At 56.3% G+C, this 16,907-nt stretch overlaps 1 protein-coding gene across 5 annotated transcripts in view; it reads left to right on the forward strand.

Annotated features, from left to right (window-relative positions):
* Positions 1–2,554: 2,554 nt before the first annotated feature.
* Positions 2,555–16,907, forward strand: part of KHDRBS3 (KH RNA binding domain containing, signal transduction associated 3) — an 85,922-nt gene continuing 71,569 nt past the window's right edge. For 4 of the 5 annotated variants that reach the window (XR_006788178.1, XR_006788179.1, XM_045861294.1 and 1 more), the window contains exon 1: positions 2,555–3,020. Coding sequence is in view for 2 of the 5 variants with exons in the window: in XM_045861294.1 (XP_045717250.1) it covers positions 2,933–3,020 (88 nt within the window). In the remaining 3 variants the exon portion in view is untranslated. Of the gene's footprint in view, positions 3,021–8,168; positions 8,288–16,907 lie in introns of those variants that run through there. The other variant, XR_006788180.1, reaches the window with a different exon arrangement.

Below are 16,907 nucleotides of genomic sequence, written 5' to 3' on the forward strand. Positions count from 1 at the left end.
GAGAGCCCTCCCCCGCAGCTGCTGGCAGGGCGTCTCTGCCAACTGCTCAGATGTGGGAGGAGGGAGGGAGCCAGGCAGGAGTGTCACAGACTGCTACCTGGGGGCGGGGGCAGGGCGGGGGAGGAGGGACCAGGGGCCGTGGGTCCCTAGGCGTGGGCCCCCCCGAGCTGACAGCTGTGGGACTGCGGCAGAGCATCAGACTGCTCCGAGCCTCGGTCTCCTCTTTGGTAAGTGGTGACAAATAGTGTCTTCCCCGCAGGGTATGGAGGGGACTTGAACACCGAATGCAGAGCAGCTGGCATTGGGCCTGGTACTTAGTAAATACTTAATAAAAAACAGCGATTTCTCAAGGTTCAGGCTGCCTCTGGGACAGAAGGTCCGAGTGGAAAGGAGAGTAAAAGACCAGGTGGTGAGGGGGCAGCTGGCCCTCCGGTCCCTGTGCTCCCCTCCCGGGGCTCGTCCTTGTCCCAGACATTGTCCTTCTCCCTTCTTCCCTTTGCAAGTGGCTGTCGGGACTCCAGCCTTAGAATGCAAGTCCCATGATCGAGGAATGTAAGCCAGAGGCACGTGCATGCCATTCTGAGATTACAGGAGGAAACGCTTCCCCAGGGGTCCTTGCGACTGTCCTGCAGGACTGCTGGCATGCCCAGGGTTTGCCGGTGTGTCTTGGAAGCTGAGACAGGTTAGTTAGCTGTGGTCACATGCGGGCCAGGGAGGAGCTGGGACTCTAGCCCTCCATGTGGCTGTCCTGCAGCCCCACTGGTCTGCGCCCCGGGTCAAGAACAGAGCTGTCTTGTTCTCGGCCCTTCACTCAGTCTGCTGGGCAGTGCAGACTGCCCAGGAGTGAGGGTGCCTCGGGGTGGGAGCTACAGCTGAGGGCAAGGAGAGGGTTCTGGGGACCTGGGGAAGAAAAACAACAAAGACCATGAAGCATGTCCTCCGTGCTGGAGGCTGACTGGGGGGGTCTCATTGTGAGTTGACATGTTTGGTCTCCACGGCTCTCTGATGAGACAGGTTCTGTGATCATCTCCCCTCTGCAGCTGAGGGAGGGGAGGTGCGGGAGGCCACGCCCCCGAGACACACAGCTGGTGGAGCCCTGGAGCCATCCCTCCCCATCCAGGCCGCCCGGTCCTGGGGGCCACACGTTCAACTTGCCCGTTGAACTGCCTCCTGCCAGTTTAGACTAAAGGGAGCCATGGAGAAAGCTCTTACTAAGGGGACTCTGCAATGACACCTTCGGGTGGGAGCCAGGCAGCCTAGGGGTGGCGCGGGGGATGGGGTGTTTAAGAGTGGGGACAGTTGGGCAATGGGGGCCGGGACTCAGAACAGCTTAGACCTCCTTGATGTGCACTCTCAGCCTCTGTAGTCTCTATTCGCATGCTGAGCACAGGGCGTGGTTGCCTGGGGGACTGGGAGGAAGATTCAGCCCAAGCAGCTACCCCCCAGAACAAAACAGAGCCCAGCGCACGAGATGTCTACGGTCTGATGAAAACGGAATCACAGCCCTCTGTGAGGGTTGACCAGCCCTGAGGGAAACATGGAACAGTGACAAGCTTTGCAGGGGGGAGGCGAGGCGCGGCGGTCTCGGAAGGCACGCAGAGAAGGTGGTATGGAGGCCGGGACAAGAGTTGGTCCTCGGGTTTGGCAGGGTGAGGCAGGACAGGCTGAAGTCCTTGGCGCTCTGGACTCCTTGTTACTCCACAAGCCTGAGAAATAAGAAAACGGCCCGAAGGAGGATTTGCTGGGGAGGGGGCGGAGCGGGACAAAGGTCATCAGCACTGCTGTGCATCCAGGGGACTCTACCCGCCCAGGGTACATGGCTCCCTCCTCCACATCCAGGCACCCGCTGGCTTATGGACAAAGAGAATGACAACCCGGTCGGAGGCAACTGGGGATGACAAAGACGCCCTGAAGGGCACAGGCTTTTATGTAATCGACTTCCTCGGCACCTAGGGTCTGGGGGCTGGCGCTCAGAGGGCGGGGCCGAGGAAGGACGGCGCGCCCACGTTATTTCTGCAAATAGGGGACAGCAAAGCAAAATAAGGTAGACGAGTCCTGGGAGCCTTAAGGAGTAGGGAGACTTGCCCGGTGGCCTTCCCCCAGTGCGCGCTGGGGAGACCCCAAACCCTGTTCCCTGTCCTCACTCCCAGCCCGCCCCTCACGGGGGAGTCCGGGTGAACGCGCTCCCTTCGGGATTGCTCGCTGGGTGACCTTGGACTGGCCGCTTGCCCTCTCTGGGCCTCCGCTGACCGGTGTCTGAGTGTGGCAGTGCTGTAATAGCAGCGCGGGGCGCCCCCAGGGCTGGAGGAGAGCGCCGGGGCAGGAGGAAGGCGCCCAAGACGCCCCCTTCCTGCCGATCGGCAGCGCAGCCGAACCGGCCCCACCCGGCGGCGGCGGCAGCGAAGCGGTGGGGCGCGGAGCCCGGGGCGCGGGGCGGGGGCGCAGCGCGCAGGCGCGGCGTGCGGAGCCGGCGGGGCGGGGCGGGGCCGGCGGGGGGCGGGACGGGGCGCTCCGCGCGGCGGCTCAGAGAGCGCGGGCGGCGCGCGGCGTGCGGGTCGCGGCTGAGTGGGGCGCTGGCGGTGGCGGCTGGCGGGGCTCGCCCAAGACTGCCTGGAGCTCGCAGGGCGCGCCGCCCGCCCCAGGGCCCGCTGATCTCGCCGGCCCGCGCCCGCTCCACCTGTGCCTGGTGCGGGAGCGCGGAGCCGCGTGCAGGAGGAGCGGCCGTCAGCGCGGGGCACTAGGCGGGCGGACACCCCCGGGGACTGGGGGCTGCGCGACCGGTACCCGCCCCGAGCCGCCGCCGCCTGGCTGACTCCCCGGCTTGGCTCGGCCGCGGCGTCCGGCCCGGGTTCCGCGGCGCGGTCGGGGTTTGCGGGGCCGTTGCTGCCCGCCCGCCTCGAGTCTGCGTCCCGGGCCCGGGCGGCCGGCGAGCATGGAGGAGAAGTACCTGCCTGAGCTCATGGCGGAGAAGGACTCCCTGGACCCCTCCTTCACCCACGCTCTGCGGCTGGTGAACCAAGGTGAGGGCGCGCGCCGCCGGCCCTTTGATGTCGACCGCGGCCCTTGGGGGCAGAGGAGTGGCGTCCCGGGGGGACTTGGGGACAAGGGAGGGTCGGGACCGAGTAGGGGGGCTGGAGGGGTTGGCTGGAAACGGACCTCTCAATGACTGGGGGTGCCCAGGTAGCAGTCTGGGGGCATTTGGGTGGGGATCTGGGAGAATAGGGGACACCTGAGGAAAGCCCGGGATGTGAATTTGGGAGACTTAGGAAGGAAGGAAGGAAAAGGCTGGGCGTTCGGGTGAGACTTGAAGGCAGTTCTTGGGGACTCGGAGGATACCCAAGGGAAACTTCTGGGCGGGGGACAGAGGACATCTGGGGGCTTTGCTGGGGCGGTGGTTGCATTATGTCTTTGGAAGACGAGAGGGAAGGGGCTCGGGGAACTCTCGCTGTTTGGCTTGGGCGAGGACCTGGGGAACCAGCTGGAGGGAAATGGAAGGGTTTGAGGGGACCAGATGCAGAAGAGGTGGAGGGAACAGGTGCTCCGATTGTTGGCGAAGTTTGACGACCGGGGAGGAGGTTTGGGGGCAGACCCCGAGCATTTCAGAGAAGGACCCACTGGTCCGAGCGGCAGAGCCCCGTTTCCTCTCCCATCCTTTCGTTCCTCCCGGGTCTAGGCTGTGGCAGCCCTGGGGTGGGGGGTGCGGGTCGTCTGCCCTCCCTGGGGGTGAGCGAGTCATGACAAGCCCAGCTTGAGGCTGGCTCCGGGAGGGGGCAGGAGGGGGGAAGAGGCCGGCACAAGAGCCCCTCTCTCCGCTCTCCTGTCCTCATTTTGGGAAGAGCTGGGTAGGGGACCCTCCTTGGTGGCTGGCTCGAAACACTGGCCAAGGAGTCTTAGCTGCCGGTGCCATCTTAGCACCGCTCTAGCTCACTCAGGGTGCCAGCAGCCCCGGGAAGTACAGGACCCAGGTGCAGGGGCTGCACAGAGGCGAGCCCACCCAGGACAGCAGTCCCTGGCTCATTCCGCCAGCAGCCGGAGGTCTCTTCTGGGATGGAAGGTGAATGAAGTCTTCCTTCCCGGGAGCAGTTCTGCGCTCCTCGTGTGTCTGGAGTAGGCGTTTCAGATGAGAGGGGTTTGGCGGGGGGGTGGGTGGGTGGGGGGCACTGCTCTGCTTTTCCTCCCGGGGAGGGCGGGCGCCTGGTCCGGTCCGATCTGTCACCCTTAGCGTGGCTCACTCTGCAGTGACAGTCTGTAGTTCGGGAGGTGAACCTGGTTGGCCGGTCCCAGCGCTGGCTCTGGCTCTTTCCATGTGGGCAGTGAAAGATGAGCGGACGTGTCCAGTTCGTTCGTAGGCATCTGCGTTTTGAAACAGTGACCTCCGGCGTTTGCCTCCTGCAGCCGGCTCTTCCGCGGGGAGTGCGTGCTGACTGCCGGTGGCGGTGGGGAGAGACCGCCTGTCTCCGAGAACACAAGCACATTTGAACTGGGGAGCAGGAGTCGGTTTACAGAGCCCTCCCTTGTCACTGTGCTCGTGGGCTTATTTCGAATTCTTTAATCAGGTGGGCTTGTGAGAAAGCAGTGGGCATGCCTTCCTAAACGAGGGGCAAGAGTCTGAGTTCGAAGCCCGTGCCCTGCGCAGCAGCTCCCCAGTGCGGTCAGCACGCCTGGCTCTTTGTGGTCTCCGTGCCGTTTGTTGCCTGCCGGGCTGTCATTTCTGTGAAAGAAATTTCTTTGCACGGCGTGGGAGGTCAGTGGCGTCAGAAGTGTTCCGGACCGTGGGATCAAGTGAGGTTTTCCGGCTACAGAGGCTGGAGCGAAGGGACGTCGTACTCAGTTAAGGAGGCAGTTTCACTGAGAGTTTAATGAGTTATTTTAGAAGTCAGGATTATTTTTCTGTGCCCTGCTGCCATAGGACTTTGCCATAGGACTGCCGATACCTTCAAAGTTCTTTGGGTTTCTTTGTTTTTACTGGGGCTCACGGCTTCCGGTTCCTTGAAACAGGCACCGGACAATGTTGACATTTAGTGAGGTTTTTAAAGGCACGTTAAACCTGATCGCCTTAATTTTCCATTAAAAATGTAATTCTTGTCAGAAGTACAGTCTCACACTGAACAGTTACGTGAAGGAAGCAAAGAGCTACTCATATGCTCTTATTACCGTTAATTTAGATTACTTCAGACTAAAAGGTTTTTCCCTTAAATCATAGGCTGATATCCAGAATGCAAAACCCTGTCATTTAAAATATTAATTATGCTGTTATGTGACTGCAGAATTACAAGTGCATTTCTAAAGATGTCTTAAGTCTGAATTGGAATGGTTATTAGCAAGCTTTGATTTCGAATCTGATCATCATCTTGTTATTGGCTACAGGGGAGCATTTGTATTCTTTTGTAGCTGTATTTTTGACTGGTTTCCTCTAAAGGGAACTGTTTTTTTCAGAGGTCATTCTGGATCTCGGTCCTGGAATCGGTATTCCGGCACTGGCGTGTACCGTGATGAGGGGTCGGTCGGCAATGCAAATCTTTTACCTGGGTGCCGAGTGGCATCCGTAGACATATTTCACGGCCAGCGTCTCCGAAGGCTAATGCCCCCTCAGGTTTGCGCCTCAAGTTTCCGGGGCGGTGTGAGGCCCCTGCTGTCTGGTTCAGTTCCCACACCTGCCCCCCCCGGGGGCGGGGGCGGGGGTGGGGGTGGGGGCTGACATCGATATCTCCGTTTTCCAGGGGAGGGAGCGGAGGGCTCCGCTCCAGGCGCTTGCAGGCAGCTGAGGTGGCTCTACGCGGAGCCCAGACCTTCTCTCTCTACGGTCATCGTTTTGCCACCTCTGTCTCCCCCGAAAGACGGAACCGAGTCCTTGCACCTGCTCATTTAAACTCCCGCAGACGCTGATATAATGAACACGCTTGCTTCCATTTGACCTCTGTGGATTTTCCAAAAAGTCCTCCTTTCTGTACTCGGTCGGGTGGCTCTTCTCGGAAGGAGCAGGCAGGCGCTCGCGGCAGACTGGTCCTGCAGGTCCCGGGGCCTGGCCGAGAGGCACCGTGGAATCCAGCCCTGCCGTGGCCAGCAGTCAGCACTGTGGGACAACGGAACAGTTTCTAAATGAGGTGTTGTCACTTTTGAAAAATTAAGGCTGTGTTGACATCGATCAACTTTTCTAGCGGAATTACTTCTTTCTTAACAATCTTTAAGTAAACACTTGAGCAGCTGGGAGGACTCGGAGATACAGGCCCCTGAGAACAAGAGGTCGGCTTCTACACTTTTTCCAGCTTTCTGTTTTCTGATAGGCCTTGGGGACGGACTTTTATTTTTATTTTCTCAGGATAACTGGCTCTCCATCCCTCTACCCTCCCCCCCCAAATAGTGAATACTTTTTTTTTTAAACCAGAAGTAATGGGTAATGCTTACTCGATGTGAAATCAAATCAAAGAAAATAGGCTTCGCTCTTCTCTCTGCGCCCCTCCCCCCACCCCTCCCCCCACACACAGGTGCCCCTGCGTTGAATCGACATTGCAGCTTCTTGCCAAGGAGGTTAATTGGAGATGAAAGCCCTACTCCGTATTTTATATTATATTTGCTGGTAGGGGATGTGCTGACTCCAACTAAAAACCTTCTTCAGAAACGTCTTACGCATTACAATTTAATCCAGCTCTTGGTCTGGCTTTGGACGGTTTTCAATACAAGCCAAGTAACCATTAAATAAGATTACATAACCCTGTATTTTTAATTACCGGGTATCATGTATGGATTGGTGGCTGGGCCATGGCCAAGTTCGCTTTAGTGGGCCGTGACAAGGGGACGTGCACAAAGGAGCCGGGATGGGGCGGCCTCCCTGTGTCCAGATCGACAGAGTTCTCTTTGTCAGTGTTTTACAGTAAACGTTCCGATGGCATCGATTTCTCTAATATTAGGACTCGGCGTCACTCAGGATACATGTGAGGGGCAGCCTTGCATAAGGGGGGGGGCATCCCTCTCCCCCGCGTGCATCTCTGTGTCACAAAGCCCCGGGGCTCAAGTTTAATTTTCGCGAACCCCTTTCTTTAGGAGACACGTGTGATTTGCCCGACTGCCGGGACGTGTGTGGAGCCGGGCTGAGGATGGAAGCGGCAGAGTGCCGTTCCTGCAGGTGGGGCGCCGTCAGCCCGCGGAGGAGGACGTGGTTCTTCCGTGTTGGGAAGGCTCCCCATGTGTAGAGAAGCCATTTCTGAATGTTCCTTAGGGTGTCCCAGTTCGCAGTGACCCGGGGGTGGTGAGTGGCCGTGCCTCAGTGCCTGGACTTCCATACCCAGTGTCGTGGGACCCCGCCCCGCTGGGTCGCGGAGGCGGCGGGGGGAGAGATGCTGTGCGGCTCTGCAGACACTCGTGCGCCCACCCGGGGGCGTTAGCTCCAGAGCAGGTTTTACGTTCGTTCGTAGGCGCCCTAGACTGTCCCGAGGAATGTCTTACTAGTCACTCAGCTATCTTCTTGTGTTACATGTAGCGACTGGAGGGCTTGGATCTCACCGAGTCTGCCGAGGGACATTTCCGAGCCAGGTCTCGGAGTGTGTGCGTTCCTACGGTAACTGCCCGGATGTGTCGAGGTTATTCACCCGGTTTTTCCAGGTGTGGACGCGGAGATGCCAAAAGCGAAAGTGACTTCCCTGAGGTGCCGTTCTTAGAAGAGGATGCACGAGGCATCCGCGGTCTGGGTGAAGGGTCCAGCCTTGTCCTCCAGCACGTTGCTCTTTCCTTGCACCACGCTGACCTTGGAGGCTCAAGGGCACACTGCGTGGGGCAGTTAGTTCACGACAGACGGAGAGGAAAACCCGGGCCTCTCACGAGCTGCGTGCTTTTTGCTCTGTTGCCTGTGCCGGAATGGAAAGATAAGTCATATAGCACCGTTTTCATACTCGGCTGTGCAAATCCCACCCTCAAGTCCTCGGATGGGTTGCATTGCTCATTTTCTGGTCCCCCTAGTGGTCCTACTCCTCACTGTGCTCCTGGGGTCTCTGGACTTCCCCTGGAGGGCATGGGCTCCTCCTGGCCTTACGTCACTGCCTCTTCAGCCCCTCCCATCAGTCCTGCTCCAGGCCCCGCCCCCTTCAGGCAGTTGTTCACGCCCACCTTTCTTTCCGCACCGGGTTTCAATGATCTTAAACGAAGGAGAATTAGCATAGTTGGCGGTCAGCAGTCACGAAAGAGCGTTGCTCAGTGGCAAGTTGGAGCACCTGAGCTGGGCGGAGGGAGAACGTCTCTGATGCGTCCCGAACACACAGGAAAGCAGGTCTTCTGTGGATGCAGCGCTCTCCAGGTGGGGAACCGCCCACACCTGAGAAGGGCGGCCTGGAAGTTAGGGCTCCTTCCTGGGAGGCAGTGAGAGGAGGTGGGCGGGGCTGCTTTGAATCCCATGATTGTTTACTTTAAGTCTCTCTCCAGGCACTTGTTTTGCTGGTGCACTGTAATGCAATTAGCTCTCCTTCCTCAAAGCCATAGCTATAATGGCATTTCTCACCACAGACCAAAACCAGAAATTGGGAGGCCCTTGTCACGGGCCAAATGAGCCTTCTTGCCTGCAGGAGCAGCTCCATCTGGGGTGCCATGCAGACCCCCCGACTCGGGAGCAGCTGAGAGAGCGGATCTGATGCCGGCACAGCTTGGGTGTCACAGGCACAGTTTGGGTGTCACATGGCCCCTGGGCCTGTTGCTGCCTTCCTCCCGAGGGACGAGGGGCGCTGGTAGGGTTTACATTTTTTTACCAGGGGAACAGAAGCTGAGCATTCCTAAGCATCATCAGGGACAATGATTGTAACAGAAGCTGCCAAATCCAGGGCCCCTTCTGGGCCAGGTGCTTCCTGTGCCTTATCTCCCGTCCCCACGTGACCTGCAAGGGGGGGGCGGGGGGGGCGGGGGGTGTGAGTTTCATCCCTGTTTTTTCCAGCGCCGCGTCTGGGGCTCAGGAACTTCAAGGGACTCGCCTAGTCAAGGTGCACAGCTTAATCAGGCTGCAATTTTAGCCCGAGTCTGCCGTGTTTCGGTAAGGTAGGCTAAGAAGAGACAGAACTTGACATTGCTGTCTGTTTTTGAGTATACGTTTCACTATAGTGGAAGCCAGTTAGGAATTTCCACTGGGGAGGATGAATGTTTAAAAGAGGTCTCTGAAAACGTGTTTTACCGGAAGGCAGGCTTGCTGTTTCCCGTGCTCTCCAGCAGTACATGTCAGTCTCCAGGAAGCATTCGAGGGAGGGGGTTTTAGTTACGTGTACGTCCATGGTCAAGGAGGAAGTGGGAATTCCTGCTGTACAGACAGTTAGTGAGCGCTAACAGTCTGTCCCTCTTGAAGGAACCTCTTGGGGGCGCGGGGCTCCTGGCATTTTGATGCTCTGCTCGTCACAGAAACGACGGGGAATATGATGGTATCAGGGATTTAAAGTCCGTTTGTGGCATGCTTAGAAAGTCTCCGTCTTCTAAAAATAAGCTCAGGAAAAAAAAGTGTGTCAAGAACTTACAGGAACACGCTCCCACAGACAGTGCTGCTGGCTTTCCGAGGGGGGCTGTTGGAATGTGCTGACCTTGCAGTCACTGGCATTAGCCAGTTGGACATTCGTTCGTCAGAAGCTTCTTCTGGGTTAGATGCTTTGTGTACATGATTCCATTCAATTCCTGGGCAGTTTTAAAAGAGTAAATCCCTTCGCCTTGTCTTGCAGATGAGAAAACTGAGGGCAGGGAGGTCAAATAATTTATCCGAGGTCTGGCAGCTGCTAAGCTGTGACCCAAGGTTCAGATTCGCGTCGGCCCACCTCCAGGGCTCACCCGGGAGGCGTGGGTGGAGGCAGAACGCTCGCCGAGGCTGGATTCTCACGCCTGAATGCTCTGTCGCGGTCTCGGTTGGGTGACCTGTGAGCAGGGCGGACTGATGCCACTCAGAGGGGTACAGACGGTGGCGTGTCAAAGCGGGGCAGGGACTTGGTGACCAGTGGCAGCACCGGAGGCCTGGTGGTTGGCGTTTTCATGGGAAGCAGCCTCCTCAGCCAGGGGAGAGCTGGTGCAGGAGGGGCTGTGGGAGTATGGGCAGTGACAGCTGGTACTCTGGGCAGGTAACCCTGCCCCATTGGTAACCCTGGGCAGGTTCGTTTGTGGGCATCTCGGTTTCCCTGTCTGTATCCGGGGACCTCACGCCTCCCTTGTAGGGTTGTTTCCGACATGTACAGAGTTTCACACCCGACGGGTGCTTAAGAAACAGTTAACAGCACGATTCACGGATCGGCCTGAGTCCCTTTGCAGACACAACGTCTGCAATAATAATTTAATATGTAAAGCATCTGGTTTCATCCCTTATGGTAATTGTGTGTTAGTAGGATGACTTTGGTTTTCCAGTCCTGGAACTGTGGACGGAGAAGCCCATTCTTTGGGAAGCTTCTCTCGTTAGTAACCTGCACAGAGTCAGCGGCAGCTCCGATGGGTTTTTATGAAGCCGTTCCGGTGCGCAGCCCCTGGTGCTTAAATTAGCAAGCGGAGCTTCCGAACCCGGGTTCCTGGCTGCATATCTCATACATGCCTGGACACTCAGCAGCGTCTCTCCGCAAGCTCAGGGTGCCTTCCTCTGCATCCTCTGCATCTTCTGCATCCTCTGCATCCTCTGCATCTTCTGCATCCTCTGCATTGGTGAGCTGCACATTTCCATAGTTTCTCACCAGTCAGCCCCTTGCTCTTTACAGGACTTAGAAAGGTGTTCTGGCATGTTATGGTTGCTCTTCCTTGGCGTGATAAAGAGCACGAGCATGCAGGAGCACCCTTTTTGATCTCTCTTGTTGCTAAAATTGTACGTTTGGGGTCACTGCTGGTTCAGGCTCCCATGGAGAAATTAGAATGGAGAGGAGCGGGAGCAGTTTTCATCTGCGTCATTTTTCCTTATTCATGTGTTTGTTTACGCCACTTGCATGCTGCTCTTCATCCACTAGATGGCGCTCCGCATAGCCAGGTGCCCTCTCGGTCCGCCCTGGTCGCTGCTCCATCAATCCGCAAGTTTGCTTGGCTTTTGATGTTCACATTTTGATATTAATCTTTCCTACTTGTGATATAGTAAGAGGCCTGCTGTGTAAGGAGCACTTGCGGAGAATCAGGACTTGCCTTCCTTCCTTCGAGCCTGCGAGGGTGTCTTGCTGTTCTCCTCCTGCAGAGGGGCAGCTGGAGGTTGGAGGGAGGGGTCACCGTGCAGCCACGCCTCAGCCCGCGGTGCCCTGAGGAAGAAGTACTCCGGGGGCACTGGACTGAAAAACCTTTCCCACGGGGAGCGTCGGGATGGCGCGACTCCCGTGTGCTGCTGTTGTGCTCTGTGTATCTCCTTGGGGAAGATCACAGCGCCTCCCGACAGTTACTTGCCTGGGAGTAGGAAAGTCAGATGCCCTGCTTTGTGCAAGGGGGCAGATTAAAATGCCAGCAGCTGGCGTGGAAATGCCTGCCTCCTCCTGCTGTTTCCTGACTCCTCGTGTGGGCTCAGGGACGTGGTTGGCCCCAGGCACGAAGCCTGGGAGAAGTTTCGGACAAAGCCACGGTTCTGTTTGTAGTTTCAGAGCCCACAGCACTCCAGAACTTTTGCCGAGGTTTCTTCCATTTCACCTGGTCAGTGTCCGTGGAGCATCTACACTGCCCAGCTGCGCAGCGCACGGGGTCTGGTGGCCCCGCCCCTGGGCGGGGCAGGGAGCCTGCCTCCTGGGCTGTGGCTGGGCTGCCTGATGACGGTGATTTATGCTTGTATCGTCATACTCTGCATTTTTAATGTCTGCACGATTTACAGTTGCTTACTTCTGTACATTGTTAACATACAGAATACACTCGTGTGTAACAGGAGATTTTATTGCACGTTTACATTTGTCTTCCCACGTGTTATCTTTAGGTCTGAATTTCCTACGTCAGTGCAGGGGGTCGCTGCTGGTAACACTTTTCAGGGCTGCCTCCGCCTCTTGTTTACAGCGTGGGTGTCCTCAGCAAATGTAAGCAGGAGAAAAATGCTCAGGAAAAACCCCTCTCACCTTTTGTGTACCTACTACGTGCATGCCCCAGTAACCTAAAAATGATGCTGAGGTACGATTGACCGCTCCTTGAGCAGGGGTGCTAAGGACACAGTTGTAAGTCAGTCAGACTTGCGTTCCCATCTCAGCTCGGCTCCTTGGGTGCGGGGACCCCTCTCAGCCTCGGTTTCTGTGTCTGCACAGTGGCCCGTTGGTGGCCATGCTAAGTTTGATCACTTCGCTAGCGGGGACGCCTGCCTCCACTATGAAGTGACTCATCGCTAGTGCGTCCGTGGGGAGATACCGTGAGACCGTGTACACGCTCTGCTCCTCACTCCGCTCTCCCGTGCCACTTTTAGCTCCTGTTAATGATTCTTGCCAAAGTTAATTATTACTGCCATGGCTGTAAAATAGGGGTTTTCTGAGGCAGCCATTCCGTCGACACTTGTGGGTCGACATTCTGCCCCGAGGGAACATTTTCGTTTTTTCTTTCCTGTCTCTGTGTGAGTTCGGGGACGCGTCTGTAATGCAGCTGCTTGTGACCCTTTCCACGGTCACTGCGTGAGTTGACGCTGAGCTGGTGCCAGGTGTGGCCGTCGGGAGCCCTTTACCCGGCCACCCCGGGCCCAGGTGTTGGGGGTGCAGACCCACGGGAAGGCCCCCCGCTGGGGAAGAACGTGGGGGCCTGGGCACACACAGGCAGCAGTCTGCACCCCTCGCTTGCAGTGTGTTAAGACGGACGTGACACTCCCTGTCCCCCAGACTCGCGGGAAGAGGCGGGAGCCTGCATGTGACCGGACTCCGGGATGCTGAGACCGGGGCCTTCACTCCCCGCTGGCTGCTCTGTGCCCAGAACGGTGCCCGGCACACAGTCAGCACTCAGCGCTTGTTGAATGAATAAGCGAAAGCACCTCTGTCCGTCTGTCTGAACGTAAGGTGAGAGCAGGGCTCGAGGGGAAGGCTGGGGCTGGACAGGCAGAGCCTGCAGGCGGCCGAGGTGTGTGGATGGACATTGAGGTGCTGGGGCACCGCCGGGGGGCTCAGGGCGGGTGCGTGGCCCGGCCGGCTGTGTGTTTTAGGAAGATCTTTGGGGTGCCGAATGCGGCAGGGAGAAGAGTCTCTGAATTGTGCAGTTCAGAGGTGCGTGTGGCATTCATTACCAGATGTCTGCTCTCGCTGAAAGTGCGTTGCCTTGTGCGGGAAGCCGTGGTCAGGCACGAGACTGCCCCGGGGAGAGTGGGCAGAACTGGGAGGGGAAGGAGCCCTGGCGGCCACACCAGCCCAGGAGGCCTGGAGAGAGCACAGGGACCCTGGCTGTGTCCTTTTCTTAACTCAGGCCACTGACTTCCTTGGGGGTCTGGGTTTCCTCCGCTGTGAATTACACTTCAGATGTTTACTTTAAAAGCTTTTTAGAAAAGGATGTGTTTCTCTTCAATGGAAATCTTCAAATTTGCCACTGCCCGTGATGATGAAGCAACGCGGGGTCTCCGGGGACTCCGGGAGCCTGAGCTGCCGGCCTTGGAGGTGAGCCCTTGTGGGGCAAGAGCGCGGGAAGGTGGCGCGAGCACTGATCACCGCCGGGCTGTCTGCAGAGCAATTGCTCCTGATGGCAGCTCTTCTTCATCGGCGACCGCACGTCGTCCAAATTGACTTTGAGTGGGTTCGTACTCTCCCAGTGGGCTTTAAATTTAAGTGATGTGCTTTGTGGTTTCGGTCCTCACCGTCAAGCAGAAGCTGAAATTGCTGCTTTCTTCGAGAATGCTTCTGGTTAGCACCGCACCACCGGCAGGCCGTGGTCGGTCCAGACGCCGTCCGGGACGTGAATCTTGCTGCCTGACAGGGGCCTTCCCACACCCCAGGGGGTCCTGAGGGTACGGGTGGGTACGGAGACGGCATTCCAGGCAGGGGTGCCTTCTGATTATGGAAGAGCTGTGGCCACAGACCTTCAACCCGTGAGCTGCGACGGAGTACTTTTCCCACCTCCTCCCATTTGGGGGCTGGGGAGGAGCACCCCATGGGAGACGCTGGGAAAGGGGTGCTCCCCGGATCCTCGATAAGAAACGCTGCCTTCGGTGCCCGTTGTAGACTTCTGACCTCCAGGATGACTGAGTTACACAGTCCTGTCGTCGTTTTGTTGAGGCCATTAGGACTGCGGTGAGTAGTTCCAGTGGCGACAGAAAATGAATGCAGTGTCCTCAAATAATGATGGGCTGCTTGCCAGTGATAGTTGGCGAGGACAGGACCCTTTTAAAGGAAGGATACAGCAACTAGGGAGAAGCTCAGGAAGGGACTAGAAGACCTGAACCACAGGATGAGCCGGAGACACGTAGCAGACATCTGTAGAACCCATTTTTAAACAAGATTTTATTTATTTTCAGAGAGAAGGGAAGGGAGCGAGAGAGAGGGAGAGAAAATCCATGTGGGAGAGATACATCAATGGGTTGCTTCTTGCATGCCCCCAATAGGGTATCTGGCCTGCGACCCAGGCCTGTGCCCGGACCGGGAATCAAGCTGGCAGCCTTTCGGCTCACAGGCCGGCACTTAGTCCCCCGAGCCACACCAGCCAGGGCATCTACTGGACACATTTTCCTAGCAGCAGCAGGTGTGCTTTCCTCAAGTGTGCAGGGAACGCTGTCCGTGGAAGATCACGTGCTACTCCGGGTAACAGTCTCAGTAAACTTGAACGTGTTGGAGTCATGCCGAGGGTGCTCTCTGACCGCAGTGAGATTAGCATTCAGTAAAAAAAAAGAAATTTGGGGAATTCACAAATGTGTGAAAATTGACAGACTTCTAAATAACCAATGAGCCAAACGAGAAGAAATCACAAGGGGAAGTAGAAAATATTTTGAGAAGAATGAAGATGAAGACACACTAAAACTTATGGGATACAGCTAATGTAGTACTCAGAGGCAGAATTATAGCTATAAACGCCTGTCTTAAAAATGAACATAAATCTCAAACCAGTTACCTAATCTTCAATCGTAAGACACTGGGTGAAAAAGAACAAATCTAAAACAAGCAGGACGAAGCAAATTATGCAGATTAGAATGCAAATTAATGAAAAAAATTTAAAAACCCCAGAAAATCAAGCTAAAGTTGGTTCTTGGAAAAGATCAACAAAGTTGATACAACTTTTGCTCCATTGACCCCAGGAAGAGCGAGAAGGCTCACGTGACTGTAAGGTCAGGAGCGGAAGAGCAGACACCCCTGCTGACTTGAGGAAAACGAGGAGCAGTGTGAGGAGGGACTCCGGACTGCCGTGTGCCCGCAAGCCAGACGGCTGGGCGGAAACGGGCGGATTCCTAGAAGGACGCTCGCCGCCAAAACCGACCCTGGCGGAGATAGGAGACCCGGGTGCCGTGGTGAAGGGGTTGAATCGGTACGTGAAAACCTGCTCATGGAGGAAAACCCAGGCAGGTCCCGGTGGCTTCACTGGTGAATCCACCAAACATTAAAAAAATTGTTACTACTACCTCTTGACAAACTTCCAAAACATTGAAGAGGAGGGAGTAGGTCCCACCTCATTCCTTGAGGCCTGTATTATTACCCGGATTCTCAAATCGGACAGAGACATTGTGAGAAAATTATAGACCGGTCTCTGTTACGGATATAAACACAAAAATTCTCAGCACACACTAGCAAACCGTATCCAGCCATGTGTACAAAGGATTATCCACCAGGATCACATGGGATTCATCCCGGGAATGAAGAAAGTTGGTTTGGCATGCAAAAGTCAATTAATTTCATGCACCATATCAATAGAATGCAAAAAAAAAAAAAGCCACAGTCATCTTAATAGATACAAGCAAAAACATTCAACACGTTCTGACAGCCTTTCGTGATAAAAATACTCAACCCACTAGGGACAGGAGGGAACTCCCCAAACCCGATACAATGTAGTCTGTGTGAAAACCCACAGGTAACATCGCACTTGGGAGAATCAGGGACAAACGAGAATGTCTGTGTCCAGCCCTTCTCGTCAACGTCGACCCGGAGGTTCTAGCCGGGGCAGTGGGGCAAGGAAGGGAAACAAAGGCATCCAGACTGGACAGGAGAAGGCACTTAACCGTGAACTCCACTGGGAGATGACGTGATCCTGTGTACAGAAGGGCGTAAGGAGTCCGCTGAAAATCTGCCGCAACGAATGAACAAGTTCAAGTTCAGGACGTGCCGCTCTCCCTTCGCTTTTGCATTTCCATTTAAAGTAGGCTCTTCTGGTGATGCTGGCGTGTGCCCTTCCCCGGCCTGCGCGATCACGGAGCTGGCCCACGTCTGTTTCGTAGGGCGGTGTGAGTGGCACCTGCCCCCGTGCCTGGTACACAGACGGCATGCCGTGTATACTTGATAAATGAGAGAAGGTCGTGGAAAAAAGAGCCCGTATAAATAAAACACGGGCACTCATGCCTCATAGAGCAACAAGTTGGAGGTCGTCACGGTGACTGGTTTGGGCGGTTTCCTTCGCCATTTAAAATGCGGTGTTTCGGTTTTTCGTTGGCTAGGCTGGTACCATTTCCTGAGGTCGTTGGGGAGCTGGGGACACTGGTTTGCACGCTGTGTAGCCCTCCCTCTTATGTACGTCATCACGTCCGTAGCTGATTCATCACCAGTGGGCGCTTCCCGCGTTGGGAATGAACTGTCCTGGTTTGTCCCACCGGGGTCCTTACTTGCTGTCCATTTCCGCCCATCGGCCAGAATTTGCTCCCTGACCCCTAGCTAGTGTTCTCGGCCGGGGTCTGTGTTTTAAGGGGAAGCAGCGCAAAGGGCACATCTTTCTAAAGAGGGAAATCCAGTCGAGTCATGGCTTTGCTTGCAGTTTTTCTGGGGTGCGTTGTGGCCTCAGGGTAAGGTCTGCATTGCTCAGGATGGTGCTTCCCCACTGCCTCGCTTACCTGTCTCATCACGTCTCTGCCCCTCCCTCTGCGG

This window comes from Phyllostomus hastatus, unplaced genomic scaffold, assembly GCF_019186645.2.
Source record: "Phyllostomus hastatus isolate PE091 unplaced genomic scaffold, TTU_PhHast_1.1 phas_scaffold_21, whole genome shotgun sequence".
Classification (NCBI taxonomy): Eukaryota; Metazoa; Chordata; class Mammalia; order Chiroptera; family Phyllostomidae; genus Phyllostomus; species Phyllostomus hastatus.